At 41.9% G+C, this 21,441-nt stretch overlaps 1 protein-coding gene across 16 annotated transcripts in view; it reads left to right on the top strand.

Moving 5' to 3' along the window:
- Nucleotides 1–21,441, top strand: part of PTPRF (protein tyrosine phosphatase receptor type F) — a 396,981-nt gene that overhangs the window by 131,077 nt on the left and 244,463 nt on the right. For all 16 annotated transcript variants that reach the window (XM_076340381.1, XM_076340397.1, XM_076340391.1 and 13 more), the window contains one exon: nucleotides 6,868–7,029. In XM_076340381.1, coding sequence (XP_076196496.1) covers nucleotides 6,945–7,029 — 85 coding nt within the window. In that variant the 5' untranslated portion in view covers nucleotides 6,868–6,944. The remainder of the gene's footprint in view (nucleotides 1–6,867; nucleotides 7,030–21,441) is intronic.

Genomic DNA, 21,441 nt, shown 5'->3' with positions numbered 1-21,441 from the left:
AAGGGGTTCTTACAAGTAAGAAACTGATTTAGTTTGAATTAGGATTGATTTAGGATTTAGTTTGATCTCGAGCCAGTAGACACCATGCAAAAACCCTTGAAGGGAAGGAAGGACAGATTATCCCTCATCTGATTGATCATTTGCATTCTTGCTGTTTTAGTTAAAATTAGTTTTAGTGCTCACCGGATCTTATATCTGCTCCGCTTTGCCTGTTCTGTCAGTCTGAGAGATGCAGAACCAGCAGGTTTGGCATTGCTGGAACCAGATGCAGAAATAACAGTACCACAGCTGTACAGTAAATAGCAGTCAGCTGTGGTGTGTTGTAAGCAGCAAGCCCAGATGGACCATGTTTCTCATGGTCTCTTAGTTTAAAACTCTCCTTAGTTTAAAACCTTCTGTTGCACATCCTGGATGTGCGGAACTTGATGCCAAGGAGTTGGGGTTTAGAGGAGAGGACTTGGTACCTTGTGATTTTAATCTTTACACTGTTTTCCATTGTGCTGACCACAAGCCTGTAATGGCATGGTCATTTCTATTAAGAATATATTGTCACGTATGTAGTAATTTGTAGAAAAAGCACAGGAATTCTTGCTTCGTGGAAGTGGGTGACACGAGCACGTTCCTCCACCTTAGAGGAGTTTGCTGATAGCTAAGGAATAACTGAATTTCTTTTTAATTTTTGTAGGGTTTTCTACTGCCCTGGCTCTTTAATCCATGCATCTGGTTGCACTGCTGGGCTTGTTCTGTAAATGTAAAAGACCTCTGTTGTAAGCGCAATATGCAGTAGTTTACTTCTTTTCAGGAGACTTTACAGCAGGCATTAAGAGCCTATACACTTGGGTAGGGTGATCTACAGTGATCTGTATTTAGTGCTCACTGTGAATGATGGCTGTGAATGAGGTTCAAGGCTGATCTATATTTTAAGTGGACGTTTTGACTTATCACCGTAGTTACTTAACAGGGCCCTTCATAATCCTTGTTCCAGTGGAAAAAAATCATCCTTTTTATCTAGGATTGTCTGCAGGCAATGACACCTTCAGAAATTAGTATCTTGAGAAGCAAGTGTAGCCAGTAAGGCTGACAGGAGTATCCAAGCTGTGCTTGCATCCTGCTTAAAAGCTTCTTTTTCCCTCTGCTCCTCTCCTTGGGTCAAGTTGTGATTGTGTGTTCAGGATCACAAAGATCTGTAGCTGGGCCAGCTTGTTGCTGAAGTCTTCACACTTGTTTTTTTTTAATGCTTTGCCAAAATAAGGAGAATCTTTTTGAAGTACTTCTGAATCGTTCTTGCTGTTGTATATATTTCCCCATACCAATCGGCCTCTGTTCAGTTTTTTTTTTTCTAGGTTATGGGATATTTTGGGGTGGGTTTTTTTTTTCCCCCCACTCCGTTTTTAATTTCCATCCAAACAGATGATGAAACATTTCCTGCTGGGGTCTGTTCTCTCTTCTGTGTTGGTTGGTTTTTTTTTTCTTTTTTGGAGAGTTTACTGAGTATATTCAACATAAACTTTTCTTTTGCTCTGTCTCATTCCATTACTCACAGTTATATGCCTGTGGCTAATTATACTCCTCCACTCCTTTCTTGGTGTTTGTATCCTTCATGTACTTACAGATGGTTATCAAATCCCCATCTTATTTAGCCAGTCTGTCTAGTGCTCACGACTTGACAGAGATTTTTATCCTTCCCAGTTCTTGAATTGCTTTGCTCATCCCTTCTCTCCAGATGGTTTGAGAGTCTTCAAACTGATGCTCTAGGCCTGCTCACACCTGGGTCCTGGAGGTGATGTCTTTGCTCATGTAGCAGTTGCTTTAGCTTTTGGCCTTTTTACTGTAAGTAAAAGTTCATATGAAGTTCCTCCCTAAATCTATGCTAGCGTTGCCATCTTCATATATCTCCCCACTGAATCTCTCTAATATGTTCCCTACATGTGGGAGTTTGGAGTGAAATGAGACTCATTTTGTCTTTTTTGGCCATATTGCTGTACTCCCCAAGTCTCTTTATATTATATTTCTCACAGAAAAGCACAAGGAAATCTGTGCTAAAGGAATACTAATGTAGTGAAGTGAAACATTCAAAAGTCATTAACTTGTGTGTAACTGTGCTTCTACAACTTCTAATGTGTGCAGTATGATGATCTTGAATTATAGGGTGCCTCATGGTTTTCCTCTTCCCCTTTCGGAGCACAGATGAGGTGTTACATACAGAACGAAGCAGTTGAGCTGCAGCCAATTATTGTTCTCATTTTTAATAGAAGAAATAGCTGCCTCATTGCTCTGTCGCATGTGTCCCCTCCTTGCTTGGTCAGTTCTTGATTACCATTGTTTGTGTGACACCCCAAAGTATTGTGGTGATTGGGTCCCTCTGGAGCACTAGTTCCCCTTCAGGGTATTTGTGTAAAATACAAAGTTGTGGGTAGGTGTCCAGAAGGAAAACTGGGTTTCATTATGTGTTGCACATGCAGTAAAGTTGGGAGAAGCTGATGCAGTTTTGGCCCCTTCTTCACTATCGTCTGGGTGGTGTCCAGTTGGTATCTTCTGACCTGCATCCTTGGGCTCATGTTGAGAATGTTTAAGAAGTTTCCACCTTGAAAAGCAAACACAATTGTTTCAGGTTCCTTTACGAGAAGATACTATTGTGTCTCCAGGTCAGATAAGGACATTGTTTATGCACTGGGCTTACCTTCCTGCCCTGTAAGTTTCTAGAGAGTCTCTTAACTGTGTTTCACAGCAAATGCAGTGTCAGTAGTCACACACCCAAGTGAACCTGGCAGTTCTGTGGACGTACAGGGGTTCCTGGAGGGAAGGTTTTTGTGCTGTTAAGATATTTGTTAAGATACTTTGGGTTGCAAAGTAGCTTAAACTTAAAAACCAGTTTTAGTGCAGTATTTTTGTCCCTGGTTTGGAACGGGCAGGCTTACTTTGGGGATGCTTTTCTTCACCATGCTGTTCATGGCTAGTGATTCATGTGACACTTGCTTCAGTTCAGTTTAGCTTCCGGAAGAGTTCATAGAGAACATGAGCTATTCAGTAATGGTTTGAAATTCCTCTTGACTCTTTAAAGTTGACTGCTTTTTCTAATCTCTTTGCTGTCTCCTGTGGGACGTACTCATTGCCAGAATTTCCTAGTACCATATGAGCTGTTGGTATTCTTGGCTCTGATTTAAATGAGTCCAGCTTTTTCTTCTTGTCTGAAAGAATCAAACCATGTAGGTTTCAAAAATATTCTCAAGACTGCCTCTTTTCCATCCACCTGCCCCATGGCAAAATCAGCTATATTTAAATGAAGTTTGCTATTTTTTTGTTGTGCTTTTCCGCTTTCTAGTTAGCTGCCAAACTAGCACTCGGTAGTTCTAACATTGAGTTTGAAGCAGAGGCAGGAGTTTAGCTTGCTAAACTCAAAAGATGTTTTTACAAAGCCATCTGGAGTGCTTAGCCTCAACCTCCTTTTGGGTTACGTGGTCTAGAGTTTATAATATTGCCAGGACGAGATGCAGAAGTAGCAATGAGAATGTACGTGTATCTTTGAAAAACCTTATTCTACAGTGTCTGGGCTCCCAAATGCAATATTAGTTGTGAGATGCTAGCCAAAGCAGTGAGATTAGAAGCAGCCTTCAAATGCAGGGACTTGAGGTCATCTGGTGCACAGGAGAGAATTCCAGATGCAAGAGAGAGCAGCCTGAAGAGGCAGGAGGTTGTTGGGGCAAAAGAAACACTAAAGGTCTTAAGAGCATTAGTTGGTTGATTGCTGTTGGACTTGATTTTACCAAAGTGATACTGACTCTGTATCTGTTTAGCTCATTACCAAAATCTACCAACTTTATTTGGTTTATAGCTACTTTCTGTCTTAGGCGGCCTTTCTGCTCCAAGAAGGAAACCTTTAGCATTGGTTCAAGACAGCTGTTCAAAACTGACGGTGTAACAGTGGCCTTCTAAGGGTTAGCTGAGCTTCAGCAACACCCTGTCACCTTGCTTTGAACATTGGGTTGTCTTGCTGGGGGAGAGCACCTTGCTTCTGAAAATGGGAGAGGCTTTTTCATATTTCCAATTTCAAAAGAGAATGACAGCTACTGAGATTTATAAAATTTTAAAACATTCCAATTTAAAGGGCTTTAAATATTGAATACAGACAACTTTTCCATAGGCAGAGTAACCATGGAAAGAGGAAGTGGCTACGTTTGATCCTGTTAAGGGCCAAAGGTGCTCTATTAACTTTGGAGGGACAGACAGCAGTCTTGCATAAGAAAATCTGGCTTTTCTACCAGATGGTAAATTATTATAGAGCACTAAACAGTTGCAAAAAGATCGAGTCTATAAAGCATCTGGTAGGGTAACTGACAATTCATGAGTTTTGCATGATGCACGATTGTATGTATCTCATGGGCTTGAGAGGAAAGTTATAAATCTGTCAAGCTTGAAACTGGAGAGAAGCTTGATCACATTTGCTGAAAGAAGAGAGAAATTGAGAGACAGACCTATTCTTTAGCTGAGGTTTTTTGTGTTCCTGAGAGTTACTCTTGAATGAGGGCTGTGAAGGTGCCGTTCCCATGACTTCGGAGCAATCTGCACTCAAGATACACCATTAGATCAGGTACTTTTGTTGTTAATGGAAGTGAATGAAAGAGGAAAAGCTCTCTGAAAGCTATTCATCCCCAGTCTGGTCTGATACATACCTAAGATGTTTTCAGCACCACCTGTAAAACTTATTCTCTGTCCTAATCTGAGAGAGTTTGACACACATCATTACTTTTGACACAGTAATTTCAACCCTTGGTGGTTCCTTCCTCCCCCTGAAGAGCAGCCTATTAAAGATTCTGGCTGCTGTTGAGCCAGATGTAATGCTGCTTAAAGTGTGATTCAGTGGGTTTGCTTCTCCAGGCTGCACAAATTAGCACCGTACATGCAGAATTTAGAGACATAATCTTCACTCTTAATCCAGGCACTTCTTCACATTCCCGTGTGGGCCATATCTGGAGAGCTGGCTAACACTGGGCAAACTGCTTGGGGACTGAACGGAGTTTCCTGTTGGAATAGAGCTTGTGCAGCTATAAAGATACGACTATCTGTATCTGTCTCTGAGGTGTAAGACATGTTAATGGTGCTTTTAGTGATTCTTTAGTGAGAAATGAATGAGGATATGGAGGTTGGAGAGCAACAAGGAGAGCTGAGTGTGTGGCTGGTACGAAGAGCCTCTTTTGCAGTATTCAGAATCTTGCTGCTGAGCTTACTTGGATTTATGCTTTCTCATTGAGATAATAAAAGCAGGATGAGATGATCAGTATTCTCTCTGCATCTAGGTTGGAACTAGGTTATTTTGTAAAGTATTTTCAGGTGTCTTGGCTGTAGAAGACACTGCATAAATAAAGATTTCTGTGTTGTGTAATATTATAACATGTGAAAAGATTTACCGTGCAAATACAGTAACAGAATGGAGAAGAATCATGATCTGCTGTTTGTTAGTACAGTGTGATGTAAATATTTACCTAGGTAGATTCTCTTGAGATTTCTTGAGATTTCCCTCAGCACTGTCATTGCTGGCATTCTTCGAGCACTATGTTTTTGTCAGAAGTAAATATGTTTGTAGCACATGATACTTACATCAAAAGCTCAGTGGTTCTCAAAAAAAAAAAAAGACACTTCCTCTTCCAAAAATTCAGCAAAATGCAAAAATACTTTTGTTAGAGCAGTCTTGAACATGTTTTTGAAATGTCTGCCAACATGAGTAAGAGTGGCGGGTCGTGCCACGTAGCACTTGCAGATGCTTTGCTTCAAGGATACTCACGGGGTGCACTTGGGCCGGCATCTGCCAACATGAGATTTTTTTTCACCATTAATGCTGTGTTGCCAACTTTTGGTAACTCTTGCAGCTTAGTGAAGGAGAATCTCATCAACTTTTGAATAACTCTTCAGCTTGCGTGGAGATGCCCAGCACTGAAAGAGTAAGCCCCTGTCCCTGCTGAGCGTTGTCACTTTGAGGGAATGGGGCTTGCTAGCTCCTTTAAAATCTGTCTTAACAGGCAGACCTTGGACTTTCAGGTGAAAGTAAAGTGTGTATGTTCTTATGAAAAAATAAAGAAGGCAGATATACAGAAATGGCATTCTTTTTAAGTACCTGCCTTTTTTGACTGTGTTTCAAAGAGTTTTCTGTATTTCTATATCCAAGCAGATGCCCACGTTAAGCCAATTTCCAAGATAATTTGCTTTGTTTTGGATAAGGAATATCCAATCCTCAATCCCTTTAGACAGTCCTCCTCTCCATTTTTGGGAGGTTGACGCTTAGGTGTTTGCTTTGGGTAAAGCTTCTCTTTATAGACACTTTTCTTAATAACCTTCTACTGTGACTCTGGTAGCCCCATGAACTGACAGCTGATTCACTTCAGCTTCTGTTTCTCCTACTTGGACCTGTCGAGACTTGTCTGGTGTACACCAGCACAGCTGGATGGGCCAAGCTATGCTTAACATGTAGTTGACCACAAACCACTCTACATATGCAATCAAGCATGTCTCTCTTGGGCAGATGGATGGAAGAGTTAAATGAGCTTAAGACTATTTCTTGTATTGTAACATGTAACTTCAGAACTATTTGTTGTGAAAAAGAACAACTAAAGGATGTATTAATAGGCCGTAATAGAGATTGGACATGAAGATAAATGTGGAGATGGGTGTGCATTTATGCCTCATGACCCTTGAAAACAGCTTACTGGATTTGGGGACATCAGTGTGGAGCTCTACTGCTCAAGCAGGAAAGATAGTTAAATTTTACTTTAAAAGTATCTGTAACTATGTCTTTACAATGTAGTTTGGTATATTGGCAGTTAATCTGTGTGTCATATTTGATCACTTTCCTTTTCTTCCTCTCTTGGTTTGCAGGAGTAAGTCTCTGTCTGTAACACTGGATGTACTGACCACTTGCCTCAGACTGAAGAGGACTTGCTCTACTTTGGAATATGGTGCCTAACTTCGGTGTTCCAGTACTCACTGTGCCAGCAGCCATCCTCTGCTGCTTGATGCTGCCTTTAGCAGGAGCGGACAGTAAGTAACATTCAGTTTTGGAAAGCTTGAATACCTTGCAAAATTTCTTTCAACAACTATTTAAACCTTCTTGGTTTGAACTGGAAACATAGAGGACTAAGGGATAACCCCCCCAAAATCTCTTACTTTCCAATGCGTGCAATGCAGGTAAACAGTATGTATGTGAAGGAGCACAAGCAGAACTAAAAAGGCTGACAAAATTTATTCAATCGCAGGAAGAGTTTAGTAGCTGCAAGATCAAAACCTGACAATTTAATTTCTAACATGTACAGATGAGTAAAGAAAATTGGGGGCAGAGGAAGAGAGAAGTATTGGGGTCACAGTAATCCCTGTTACTTTATTTTCCTTGTTCTTTTACCAGCTCTCGTAATTTATGTAGTACTGAGACATCTTTCCTGATTCAGCGGGTGGTTGAGAGCTGCTGGGGAAAGGGTGCAAGTTTTTATCTTCTGGTGTAGCTCTCCTACACGTGTATTTCAGCAGAATTGCAGTCGAATGTTTCCTTGTGGTCGTGCTTTAAGCTGTTGTGTCCATGCCTGTTGCCCTGATAGTCTTACAGTGCCGCTGTGACTGGCTTTGATTAGCCCCATCCAGGCTAAGGAGAAGCTGTTGTGGACAGACAAGAGGGGAGAAACTTGGCTGATGGTGGACTACTGAAAATACCTTAAAGTAGGAATTTCCCATCGAATGAGTTATGCAGAGTGCAGGAAACCTTGTGGGTTCTTTGCGTGGTCTTGGTTTTCATAACTTGTGTGTATTTGCTGGGCTATCCCCAAGTATTTGTGCAGCTCCCCTCCCCCTTTTTTTTTTACCAGTAACCAGTTTTTCAGTGTCCAAATGTTTGCACATTTGTTGCGGACTCTGGCAGTTGTGAATACTCCATGCCTTTGAAAGCGCCCAGGGCTCCTGGGATGCTTGAGTCGGAGCAGAGAGGTGACCGTGATGCACCTCCTGAGCTGCCACCAACCATCTGCTTCTCACTCCAGATTTAGTCACCAGGCTTATAATTAAGATGTAATTTTGTGAAAGTTGAAAGAGATCTTGATACATGTTGGTAGGAGCCTGGCTGAATGGAGAAAACAGACTGGGGGTCCTAAATGTCCTTGACTGAATGGGAAGGAGTAAATGTAGAGAAGCTGGAGAGAATAGTGAATGGGGGATGTGAAGAAAGATACAAATTCACTGTTTTTATCGCTAGGGATGACTTGCACAGGCAGCGGGGTTAGCATGTAGTCTGTATGAGTCTGACCTGCCCAATTTAACTGGGGGCAGCAGCTGTCTCCTTCCTCAGCTTTCTTCCCTGGCTGCTGGTGCTGCTGGAAGATGCTTATTCAGATCACTCTATGTCTACACATTGTAGCCCATTTTGGAGTCTGGCACAGAGAAGTGTATGTTTAATGTTCTGAGGTGTATAAAAATTCCCCGAGGTTCATCACTTTATCCTGGCCCCTGCAAAGGAGAGAAGCATCGCTCCATCAGGTATGCAGAAGCTGGTGGAGCTTCAGATGTCCTAGGACAGTTCTTGGCCTGAGGGTAACTTGCAGTAGACATGGTTTGCTGATTTTGTGGAATACTTCCACATGCTTAAATTTAAGAAAATTGGCTCTGTTTTACAGGCCCAGATCCAAATATTGGTGTCTCAGATGTGGAACGCTTCTGTGTTGAGAAGCAAGCGCATCTGTATGTACGCCTTTTTCTCTGGCACAGACTGACTCTGAATTACCTTTTCTAATCTGGAAGGCAGATCTGGAGGATAAACAACCTTTTAACTGCCACAGCCACCACGGATTAACTGAGGGTTTCCTAGGATGGAAAGTGTTACTCTGTGTATTTTAGCAACTTACAGCTTTTTTTATTATCTCTACCCCACTGAATCTTGCCACTGACTCTCAGTGGCAGGGAGCTGTGTGAAAGGGCCTGTTCTGCACCTCCGCAGGGGGAAAAAAATCATTCCCAAACCCTGCATATTTCACGTCCTACCATTAGTGATGCAGACGGGCAAGATACAGTAGTGAATATGGCATTGGGGAGTCCTGGTTCAGGACAGCAGTGAAGGGCAAGGGGAAGGTATGATAATTATATGCACACTGGAGCTTACTGTAAAAGCTAGAGAGGGATGCTGTGAAAGGAGCACCCCATATGCATCCTCTTCATTTTTTTGGTCCCCTAAGCATCCTGTTGGCTCCAGTCAAAGACCGTTTATTTACATAGAATCCTGATGTAATATGGCTGTTCCTGAGATTTCACTGTGATTCTTCCTTTTCCCCATTGCAGGGCTGCTTGGAGGCAGTGGAGGGATGGGTAGGCTCCCTATCTGCAAAGCATGCCTACGTTTCCCCAATTAAAAGCAACGTGATAATGGGAGCAGGGTTATCCCTGGAATTCACGAAGTCAGTCCCCAAAGTCACGTTTTGTAGGAACAGTGAGAATCGAGGGCGGGGGAGGAGGGCTGGGGATGGCCTGTGCTGCATCCCTGGCAGCAGGCTGCCCCGTGGCTCATGGCCGGGTGCTTGGGGAGCGCCCACAACCGGGGCTTCCCTCCCTTCCCCGCCTGCGCTTTGGAGCTGCTGTTGTCGCAACACATTTCAGCGTCGCTGCCGTAGCTTCTTGACAATTAGGCAGCTGGCAGATAGCTAGACGTTAACGCCTGAGATAAAACAGATTGAATATGTATCGCCTAGCGGAATTAGCACCGGGCGTGTGCCGCGATGCCTCTCCTGGAATTGAGTTCACAGGAGCTGTGAATAATGTCAGCGCTGAGGAATTGAAGGTGCATCCAAAGGTTAAACGTGTGGCAGTGTGTCAGAAAAAGAGGGGCTCTCTGGGTGCCTCCCTACCAGCAGGATGGGAGCGGTGGCTTCCCAGCCACTCTGGTGGGGTGCTGGGAGGAGAAGGTGAGCGGGAAGGGGCATGTGCCCATGAACGGTGGATACAGAAGTGCTAATTTGGCAGAAAGTGCTTTCAAATCCTCCCTGGCTTTTACAGACTGCAGTAAGAAATTATTAAATTTTCTCTGTGATCTGACTGTGTTTCTGTCAGGGTGACCCTAATTCCATTAGAGCAGCTCGGAGCTGATTCAGGATGGCTGTTTTACACTTTCTCCCTCAGCTTCCTTGTGGTTTTTTTATGCACTCTGTGCTTCCCTGTCTGTCAGCTTTTGATTGTGCATGGGAAAAACAGCTTTGCAGATTTCATTTAATGTTCAGTTCAATTGTCAGCTAAAAGAGGCTCTTTTCCAGCTTTTGAAAATATGCCATTTACTCTAATAAAATAAAAAAAACCCCAAAAAATCCCCTCTCAAAACAAAACGCAGAGAAAACAGGAAAAAAAATCAATACTGTCATTAGAAATCATCAGCAATGTTTTTGTTGTTGGCTTGTTTTTTAAAAAATTAGGCTTTGTTTTTGATGTCCTGGGCACAGCTTCCATTAGCCAAAGGAAGAGAGACTAGGTGACCCATCTAAAGTATTTCCTAACCGAAATATGTCTTGGTTTGTCTTGCACAGAATTTCAAAGGACTTAAGGAAGAAAACCACTTCAAATATGACCTTGTAGAAGGAAAGAACTAAGGCAGTATTAGGACAACTACCTGTGAAGTGATACGTGGTAAACAAACAATTTGCACCTTTTGATTTCTAAAGATAGAGCAAACTTGGCTTTTGTTTGAGGGGGTGGAGGAAGCTTGCAGCAGTGAGCTGGGGCTGGTGAAGGCAAGTCTCTGGCTCTCACCACCTCCTGTGAGCAAGGACCCTAAGTCTGAAGTGTCTCAAGGCTGCCCTGCCCCTTGTAAGAGATAGTTGCTTTATATCAGAAAGGTAAGCGTGTCATACAGATTTTTTTTTTTTTTCCCCCGTCAACGATGTTTCTTGGATGCTAATAGGGTTGAGGAGACGCATTGAAAAAGAAAATAGGGAGGTGAGATGTTCATACCTGTGAAGGTTGGGAAATGGAAGATGGCCTTTCTAGACACGTGGCTCCAGGTGAGCTCTGTTTTGCCAGGGATTTTGCATTGCACCTGAAGTGCTGTCTGGAGGTTTTAGACAGAAAAGTGTGTGTTACAGCACTCAGTTCCCCTTGTGCCCCAGCTCTGCTGTCTACCACTATTGTTTTGTGTTCCTGGGACCCAGGAGTAGCGTGGCAGGTTTTGACCCCCAGATTCAGTTCTGCCCTCTTTGCTTCATAACCTGAATGATACCTCAACAACAGCTCAGCTCCAAATACAGCTGCTCTGGGCCACCCTGCGGGACAGACTTGCTGTTGTGCCCTGGAAAATAGCTGCTTTGCGGAACTGGGTAGAGGGTCCCATCCCAAAAGCTGGACCTGAGGCTTCTCCACTGCTGCCATGCATCTGTTTCTGCTTCCTGGTTTCTTTGTGTGCATGCCTGTCCCCAAACACTGCATGTAGTGATTATGTGTAATTGGTACAATTGGATCCAGGTATTGCAGCACAGGTAAATACTAATTTTCTGCAATTCTACCTTGACTAGCTTGACAAATTCCATCAGTGAAAAGAACATGTAAAACACTGTTTAGGAAAACCCCTGTGCCTGAGGCATTGGGGTTGCATCATTAAGGGACAGGTTGAAATATTAATCACAGTCATTGTGCAGCTTTATTTCTGGTGTCCTTACTCATCATGTATATATATTTAGGTATAAATGGATTCCACACTTTTCCTTAAAATATCTAAATGCTGCCTGCTTGTAACTGAGTGTTACAGACATCAAGGTAGGAGGGATGCTGTGAGAACGAATACCATGTTGAGAGTAGACAACGGATCTTTTTCTGCTTTTATAGCCATGCTCCTTTTAGCTCCAGCACTTGCAGAAGTCATGTGAATTTGTTTGGGTAGCTACCTACAAGAGGTCACAGCACTGTCATTTGTCTTTTTTATTTATTCATAAAGCCAACATCACTCATCAATCAACATCAGCTGCTAGGTCAAAGGTCTGCCTAGCCCCAAATCCCTTATCCAGCAACAGTCAGTACAACGTCCTATGGAGGATGTAAGAACAGCATAAATATATAGTGATCCCCTCCTGGTGTCGTCTTCTAGTCTTCAGCGACCGGTGGCTCCTGAGCCCAGGGAAGTGATGTAGTAACTTCAGACAGGATCGCTCTGGGTTTTGCTCTCGGGCAACTCTGAGCATGTTGTCAGTCATCAGGGGTATCCTGGGGCCAGCGGTTTGCATGAAGGACCACAGTGTAGGCTCTGACTTTTGCCTTCACACCATGGCTCCTTGTTTAACCCACTTACTGCTGCTCTGCAGGGCTAAGCAGTCTCACTTGCCATTTGCATCATTCAGACTCAGCTGTGTAGCCAGTTACTCTCTTGCCTTCACAAGGGAGTTCCTATGTTTAAGTGTCTGTGTAAGTTATCCGGCACAGCGGCAAATGTTGAGGGGCTGATATATTTAATACATGTTCTTTGAGAAAGAGTGTGCTTATTGATATAGAAAAACAGTGAAACTACCTGCTTAAAATTTTATCTTCAGTGTAGATTCATAGATTTTAAGGCCAGAAATCAGATCAGTGTAGTCGTCTTCTCTGACCTGCATACTACAGGCTGTATAATTTCAGCTAGTAATTTCTGCATCTACTTTTAACAGCTGTGGATGAGCTAGCATGTAGCTTTTAGGAGGCTATCAAATCACGATTTGAAGACTAAATGGTAGAGAATTTACCCGTCTCCTATGTGATCTGTAAAAATGGCAAGTAATCATTACTTCTACAAATCTGTATTTATTTCAAGCTTCGTTTATGCGTTTTTTGGGTTCAGACACTGGATGTTGCAACCTGTGTCAGCTAGGCTGGAGACTCCTGCTATTTAATGCAATCTCCCTGAGCAGCAAGTTAGTGTAGGAGTTAGACAAGCTGAAAGTTTGTCCTTTTTGTTGCAGAAAAATAGGTTGGTCTTGATTTTTTTTGATCAGAGATAATTTTTATAGTTCTTCACTAATCTTCCAGACTTTTCAATATGTTTTTTAAAGTCGAGGGACCAGGACCAAGAAGAGAAGTGGCCACATCTTGCCACAGTACAATGGCACTTCAGCCCTTTTGCCCATAGCATTGAGCTGGGAAGCACGGTCCTCCACAATGACCTTTGAATCCCTTTCTGGGCCTCTGATTCCCAGGATGCAAACTCCCATTTAATTAGTGTGACTTGGGTTTTTGCTCATGAATATCTGCCCTTAAGGACATTAAAATGCATTTTGCTGGATCCCAGCTCATCCAGTCAGCCAAGTAATTCCATACAGGTAATCTTCCCTTGCTGTTATTAGCTGACTACCAATCTTGATAAAGCTTACCCTTTACTTTCCAAATCTAGTTGCAAGTTAGTTGTGTTTATTCCCAGATGTTAATCAGTGGTGACTATTTGCAGAGGCTGCTGTGAGTATTTTAAAGAGATATTTAAAATATCCTGTAGGAGCGATGGTAACGTTCTTTGCAGATGGAAAGGAGTGCCAGGAAACTGATAAACTTATACAGTTTGTCGTGCTGGTGCTTGCTACTGGTAATACTGACGTCAGATGGGGGGAAAGTAGGAGGTCTGCTGGAGCTTTCAGTGTTTTAGCTGAGCAGTTGTAAAAAGCAATGAAGTGGTAATAGGGATGTTTTTTTGTTTCTTTGATTATCTGTTCATTATGTTGGTGCTTCAGAATGATACTGTAATATAAGATGATCAAGCTCATTTTTGTGAACAACCAAGAGTATGAAATTTGTTTGCTCAAAATGTTAGTCAATCTTTTTTGATGGTGAACATGTTTGGTATAAAAAGGAAAAAAAAAAGCATCTGTTCATGGATGCTTTTTCTCTGGTAAGATGTCTATCTTTATGTATCAGTAGCTGAACAGCAGTGGTGTACTTTTAATTGAATGCTGTATTTAGCCCCTTGTGAGAATCAGTGCTTTATCTATGACAAAGACAAATCTCATTTATTTTGTTGCTGTGAAAACACTGTAGGGTGCTTACTGAAAGTTTTAAGTTGTAGAAATGTCTTTTGCCTTGCACACTTTACTGACATATGATTACTGAATTAAACCAAAGCACATTTTTTAGTGGACAATGGCTGTACATTTGTATATCAATTGTAGCCTGCAATGCTAGACCTTGCCCTGAATGTCAGTTATGTTTGGGCTTTCTCTGATGCATAATAACATTAAGCCTTCACAATAAGGGACACTCACATGGTATTAAAAAGAAATAATTACAGAATATATTCAATTTCATGTAGTACAGGCTGGAATGAACTTGCAGTCCTGCTGTGCTTTTCAGATGGCCCTTCATTGCATATATTACTCATTACTTCAATTCCACCCCCCCCCCCCAGTAATTAACAATACGACTTCCAGGAATGTATTTTGTAAAATTGGGTTGAGACGTGTAGATAGTACCTGGTCAAAACCTGTAGCAAATCGAAATGCCACCATTTTCCAACAGAATTTTGTGGCACCAAGGGTGACCGTTCTGAGTTGGTGCTCTGGATAAAGTCAGTATGTCAAAAAGAGGTTTGGACTCAGTTTGTCTCTGCTACGTGTGGTTATTCTACTTGAGCCAATACTGGGTTCTCTGGAAGTAGCCATGGTATCATAGAAAGGACCATAATCAGTCCGCTGTTGACACTGGTTAATACTGCAAATTTAAAAGGAAGATTGCACTCTGGGAATTCTTCTTGCTTGCTTTCACTGCTTTTCTTGTATTTTTTTAATTATAAACTCTGTCTACATGTGATGACTTCGTTGGCTCACCTCAAAGGTGAGTGATAAAAGCCCTTGCAAGTTAATTGCCATGCAGGGAGGAGAAGACAATGACTCTTGATCCTCTGTACTTTGATGTCAGAGTGCAGAACACCTACGTATTTTCTTTGGATTCATTATTAGCTAAATTCACTTCAACTGTTAGTGTAACTGTTGTGTTACTTCTGTTAAAGGTTGTTTTGAAAAAGGGGTTTTAAAGAGGCCAGGAAATATTCAGCGGCTTTACTCATGTCGGTCTTTTGCCCCTGAAAAACTCCCATTTGTAATAATCACTTTGAGTCTTGGCATTAGCACAACTGTGCCTGACAGGTAGGAGTGTTCGTTTTCACCTGCTTGTCAAAGCCAGTTGGTGGCTTGCATGGGTGGGAGATGTGAGCATGTCGCCAAGCTCTTGCTTTCATTGTGGGGCCGTATGTAAGGCAGAGATGGCACTTCCTTGGTTTTCAAACTTGAAACTGAAGTCCCCTCTTTTGAGGTAAATCACTGTGAGAGTTGCCATGCATTGGTTTCAAAAAGGATTTCGATCTTTGTATCTGAAAAAAACCACAGCTTAGAAGTGAGAAGGCTATAGGTATATTGTACTTACACAGTGTTTAATTTACAGGAGGGAAGATTCATTGGAAGAACTGAACGATGAGTGGTGAAAAGCTTGTGAAATGCCAAAAACAGTTAAAATACTGATATGATGAAGGTCACTATGTATTTTAATCCTGTTCAGCATCAAACAGAAGCTTTCAGTAGTTTCAGGATGCAACCTTAGAGAAGTTAACTTACCTTGTGCATTCACCACATTTGCTTTATAGGGCATTTAATAAATATGGGTGTATGCTAGCAGGGGGAATCAGTAAAATTTGAAGAGGAAGACAGAGAAAATACTTTCATATTCCCATGTAAAGGACCGGGATGCCTTGTCCTGGCACAGTGTTCTCATTCTTGGCATGCCAACTAGAAAGAGTTTAATATGGCTCTCAGGAGGATGATGAGGGTAGTCCAAGACCTGGAAAGGCTCCCTTTGCTCCTCTTTGGTGTAACAGGTAATGGTCTTGGCTGTTGACTTGTCATTTATAAATGCTGTGTATAGACTTCCAACATACTTTTTTATGCTCCATTACACACAATTTAGCAGGGGTTACACAAAGTTCTTTAGTTATAACCCATTGTTGTTGCTTTTTATGAGTTTGTTTCATGGCTGAAATGTGCCCTGCTTGGTCTTCAGCCAAAGTTTAAGTCGGGGGGCTGTATTTTGAGTTGGACATTTGTTTTTTGGATCTTTCTGCAAAAATTGCCTTTGGATGCTCTTAAAAACAAAGAGAGTGGAAAAATACTTTTGTACCCTGTAAAACAAACTGTGGTGTTATTCATAGGTCTCAAGTCTAAAATGTCTGTGAAAACATTTGATGTTACTACAGGTGCACTTCAGCAGTCAAGAGAAAATGGACTTGATTTGTGGGAGTGACCCACAGAAAAATAAGTTGCTGAATAATATAAAGGGGATTTCATGCTAAATCATTAAGTGCATGTGAGTAAAGGATGCTGTCTGAGCTTGTGTGTAACTAAATTGCCCATATATTCATTCTGTGAATGTAGCCAGAGCTGCTCTCATCTCAGCCTTTCAAAGACCCAGAGGAGCACAGCAGAGGTGGTCCTCCAGATCCTACAGCACATAGCCTGTAATGTGGGCAGAGAGAATTCACATTGACACCGTGGAGTTTGTGTTCTAGTGCATTTGTCTATTTCTTGAGGCAATTGTGTAAATAGGGAGTTTTCTTTGAAGTTGCTCTGTGGTTGTACTGTAGGCCACAAAGGTTTGGTCTTGTCTTTCTTGACAATGCCTATTGAACTTTGATTCTGCCTTAGTAAATGCATGAAATATTAAACTTACTTAACTGCCTAAGTTCATTTTTTTTCTCAAATGCCAAGATATGCCTCTCTTCCTATGGCTGCATAGTTGAGTGCCTTTATTCTAGGAGCAGAGTATGATTTTGGGGTTTTTTACATGTGAAGACAGAATCCCTGGGAATATGTATTGTTCAGTCAGCATCTATGCACTGCTCAATGTCTTTTCAATTAGACACACAGCTTTCTGTTGCAGGTAAAGCATTTTTTTCTGAGGCAAATTTAGCTAAAATTTCTGGCATTGTCTTTAATCTGTAGTATGTTGCGTGAGAACAGTTTCCTGTGTAATTTTGAGGAATTTAAGAAACTCCACTTAGCATATAAAGAGTAATATGCAGTATACCACATGGTGTTTTCCAGGTTTATGTCAAATTGCAGAAGAGACTATGAACTATTTAGTGTTATAATCATTGCTGGTCTGTGTCAAACTCAAGGTCCATTTACCCCAGAATTGCCCCAACATAAGCCTCCAATGATGGCCAGCAAATGCTACATGTTTTAGGGAGGTGCAAAAAGAAAGATCCCATACTCTCGCCTTTTCTCATTCCACGCAAATTAGTTCCTATTTCCTATGTAAAATTAGAAATTGTTGTAAGAAGCTGGTGGACTTTTATTATTACTTCTGTAAAGCATTATTAATTGCAACAACTCTAAATATTGTTATATCTACATGGGCAGAGGAATAATGCCCAACATAGATTTGTCAAGGTCAGATCAATCTAATTTCCTTTAATGACAGGATAACAGGCTTTGTGAATGGAGAAGCAGTAGATGTCGTTTATCTTTAGTAAAGCTTTCAGTGCTCCCTCGTGAGACTCTTTCTTGTGAAACATCTGCTCATAGGGTTGGGTATTTGGCAGTTTGGTAGCATTCAGCATTTGCAGTAATGATGTCTCTGATAGAATAGAGAACATGCTTATTAAATTTGCAGGCAACAACAAGCTGGGAAGAGCTGCAAGCATGTTGGAGGACACCATTAGAATTCAAAATGATCTTTACAAATTGGAGAAACTGTCTGAAAGGACGCATGTCAATAAGGAGAAATGTGGATAGATGTTTGAAAATAGGAGTAATCAGCTACATAAATACAGAATGAGACACAACTGCCTAGACAGCTGGTATACAGAAAAGGTCTTGCAGTGCTAATGGATCAGAAACCATACAGGAGTCAACAATGCCATGCTTTTTTGAGAGGGATGAGCATCACCAATGGTATGCAGAAATGAGGAGTACCATCTTGAAGACACATTAGATAGTCTTTCTACTCTGCTCACATTGATAAGGCCTCCAATGAAATGACATCTCATCTTGAGCATCCCACTGCCAGAATGGAAGGACTAATTGAGGAGAAGTCAGTCCTCCTCGTCCAGTGCTAGGAGAGGGAAATAATGTGCTTCCCAGACTGCAGCTGGGAAGTTCAGGTCAGGCACTAAACAACACTTGCCGACATGAAAGGGTTGTTGAGCACTGAATTGAATTTCCGGAGGAATTTCTGGAATCTCATATACAAACAGAAAGTGTTCCCTCATGTAGGTTTTGAATTGCCAGTGTTATTTCTGAAATTGAATGTTTCTTTGTCTTCATCTATGAACGAGGAAGGTACAGGCTCCCAGTCTGTCTTCTCTAGGTCGCCTGATACTCTGATATTTTTATCATGTCCTTTTTCATCCACCTCTCAAGTGACAATCACTCTCTTCCATCTGACTTTGTGTGAAAGTGTTTTGCAGGCCCTTAGTCCTCCTCAGTGCCCTTCTCTGACTTTCTAGGTCTCCTCGACAGGAGCTGATGGGGACAATACAGGGGAGACTATGCCATTAACAAAATGAGATTTAAAAACATCCTCTATATGTAGTTTCCTCATGAACCCTCATAGGTTTGCTATCTTTTTGTCCACATCTGTACACTGACTAAAAGTCTTTCAGCTGCCTGTCATGATGTGTGGTTCATCTTCTGATGCCATGTGGTTAATTCAGCTCTGCAACTCGTAACAAGTAGTTCTGGGTTTGGGTTTTTTCCTCTCTATACATGTTATGTATTTACCTGTAGGTCGTTGTCTGCCCTGAGACTTTACCACACTATACATATGACAAAGGTCTGTGTCTGAACTTTCATGGTTGCAGGAGCTTTGGCCAGGCAGGCACTGCACCAAGGCAGGGAGTTTTGGTGCGTGTACGGTGGTTGCTGCCATGATGCACAAAAGCCCGTCTCTGTCATAGCACCAAATGACTCAGCTGTTCTGCAGTGATTATCAGATATTTCTAATGAAATTGATGTGGTTGTGCCGGACTGTATAACACAGCACATACTGCAGCAGAGCAGGTTGGAGGGTCTGCCTGTCGGACCACTCCAGGAGGGCGATGCTGCTTGCTGTCTAGAGCAGCACTGACCAGCAGCCTTTGCGGGGTGCATTGAAATGGCTTCTGGCAGCTAAAAATGCTTTGGGGGACAATTGCAAACGATGCTGTAGGTCTTGTAAGACCTTCTGACTAAAATCTGTCTTAATGTCTATTTGTGTGTATGAAAGAGAAAATGTATTAAAAATGTGTGTTTGTGTAGAACGCTTTTAATGTCAACGGTAGTGAAAAGGAAGATGTGTCAGGCTTTTTTCCTTCTTCTTCCAGTAGTTATTCTTCCTATGAATAAACTATGCATCAACCCACGGACTTGGGTCTGGTGAGTAGAGTCCCAAGACTGCATGAGATGGGAGTGTCTCATGCTTCATGTTAAAAGATTATGGTTAATTCCTTGTGTATTTGTTTTGGATAAGAAAAAGCTGTTTGCCCACCTAAGCTTTTCCTTTCCTGGGTTTCATATGAGTGCCACGTACTTCGTGGAAAGCTTTCTCAAAAACAGATCAGAGGAAATTTGTCTTTTTAATGAATTGATTTAAATCAAGATGCAGGTCATTGCATGAGTTTCTGAATTCTGGAAACTCTAGCCATTATGTTGGGGTGTTTTTTGCAGTCAGACTTTGGCTTCAAACTGCAATTATTTTTCACAAGACCAAGAATGAAGTCTGTTGCCTGTTATGAATAATAGAGTATGGTAATATCACAGCTATATATGCAAACTCTGCAGACTGGCAGCACAGCTGCTAAGCATTACGTTTTTAAAATATGTACAATCTTTTGTCAACAGAATTAAACCCAGGAACATTACATGGTTTGTTTCTGCATGAGGGTGTTTTGTAGTGAAATTTAATGATGAACTGTTCTACATTTTGACCTTTAAAAAAATTTTTCTGAGGCTTTGCACCTTCTAGTGAATTGGGGAGATTCTCAAATTAAGACATGGAATCCTAATGGCCACCCTGACATTTCATAGGCCTGGCTGGATACCTGGGCTTGATTCGTTTTTCTAATGTACCTGCTCTGCCAGGCTGGAGAGGCTCGCACACTCTGTAGCTGAGCTTTCTTTAAAGCGATTGCACTGTAAACCTCGTTCTAATTAAAAGGTGATGCTATTCTGGTAATGGAAAGTTGTTTTATTGTTCCTCTCCCTGATACGCATGCGAGTGGAAGTGTTGTAGGAAAGTGTTATCGCTGTTGTTTTTGTAGTTTGTTCTTATCTTCTATCAGTCTTCATATACAAAGAAGTGAGAAATGCAGCATGCCCAGCTGTCTGAGGGTGAATGTGAATCAGCAAGATAAACCTTCAGAGGGTGTAATGGGCCTGACTACAGATGATCCTTCAGCGTTTCGCTACCATCCTGTAGCCTGTATCATGTGTTGAACCACAGGCAGCAGGAGAAAACAGGTGGAAATACAGCAAAGAACCCACAGCAGCCTATCGTTTTGGTGCTGAGAAGGGAATGATGCACGCTCAGGCCATCTTCTTCTACTCTCTTCCTCCTACCTATGGAGGAGGGAAATCAGAGGGAACAACCCAGGAACGTGAGAAAGTAAGAAATGAGTAAATGTGAAGAACATAGTACATTTAAGTTTTCTGTCCCTCACCAGGAAAATGCTAGAACAGGCTTTGGAGTCCTGCTGCTTAAGAGAAGATGGGGATAAGCACTCTCCCGAAATGCCCCAGCGGCTCCTCGGGTGTTCTGTGCTCTGTTTCTCTCACCTGCAAAAAGAAATGCCAACATTACTAGATCACTGATTGTGTCTGTGCTGGCAGAGGGTCCCAGCACTGATTTATAGCAGTTGTTCAGCTTTCAGCAAGCAGCAAATGTGTTGCTTAATTATTCATGGCAGATGTATTATTGCAGGAAATTAAGACATCAAGGAAACAAGTAAAAACTATTACTGAATAGAGCTATAAACAAGGTAAGGTGGAAAGAGATGCAGGGGGACAGCACTGAGATGTTAAAAAAAAGCTCGTGCTCAGGAATGTTTCATGCCTTCTGAAAGTAATTGGTTAAATTCCCAAATCTTTAAGTGATCATTCATAGTATGTAATTAAATATTCTATTAGCTAAGAAGTTGGGTTTAATTTGTTACATTTGTCATCTAAATTATCACATTTGTGAATGTGTGAAACCTTCCTATGGCTTCTTTCAGCATATCTACTTATATAAAGACACAGTTCTCTTTACGTCTTCGACTTTCCTCGAAAGCTTTGGCATTTAACTTGTGCAGGAAGGCTAGGGCAACCTTTGGCTTTCTGTACCAAAGAAACTGGTTTTGGGTCCCTGGGCTACTGTTCTCTACTGCTGCAGAGAGCGGGACCTGAGTCCGAGCTGCTGGCACTAGATTTTCCATTGTCTGAACCCACTCTGCAAACAGGCATGCCTGTGCCCAGCTCTTACAGA

The sequence above is a fragment of the Aptenodytes patagonicus genome, chromosome 5 (genome assembly GCF_965638725.1).
Source record: "Aptenodytes patagonicus chromosome 5, bAptPat1.pri.cur, whole genome shotgun sequence".
NCBI classification, from domain to species: Eukaryota; Metazoa; Chordata; class Aves; order Sphenisciformes; family Spheniscidae; genus Aptenodytes; species Aptenodytes patagonicus.
The sequence above is the reverse complement of the archived record's forward strand: the minus strand, read 5'-3'. Positions and strand labels throughout refer to the sequence as shown.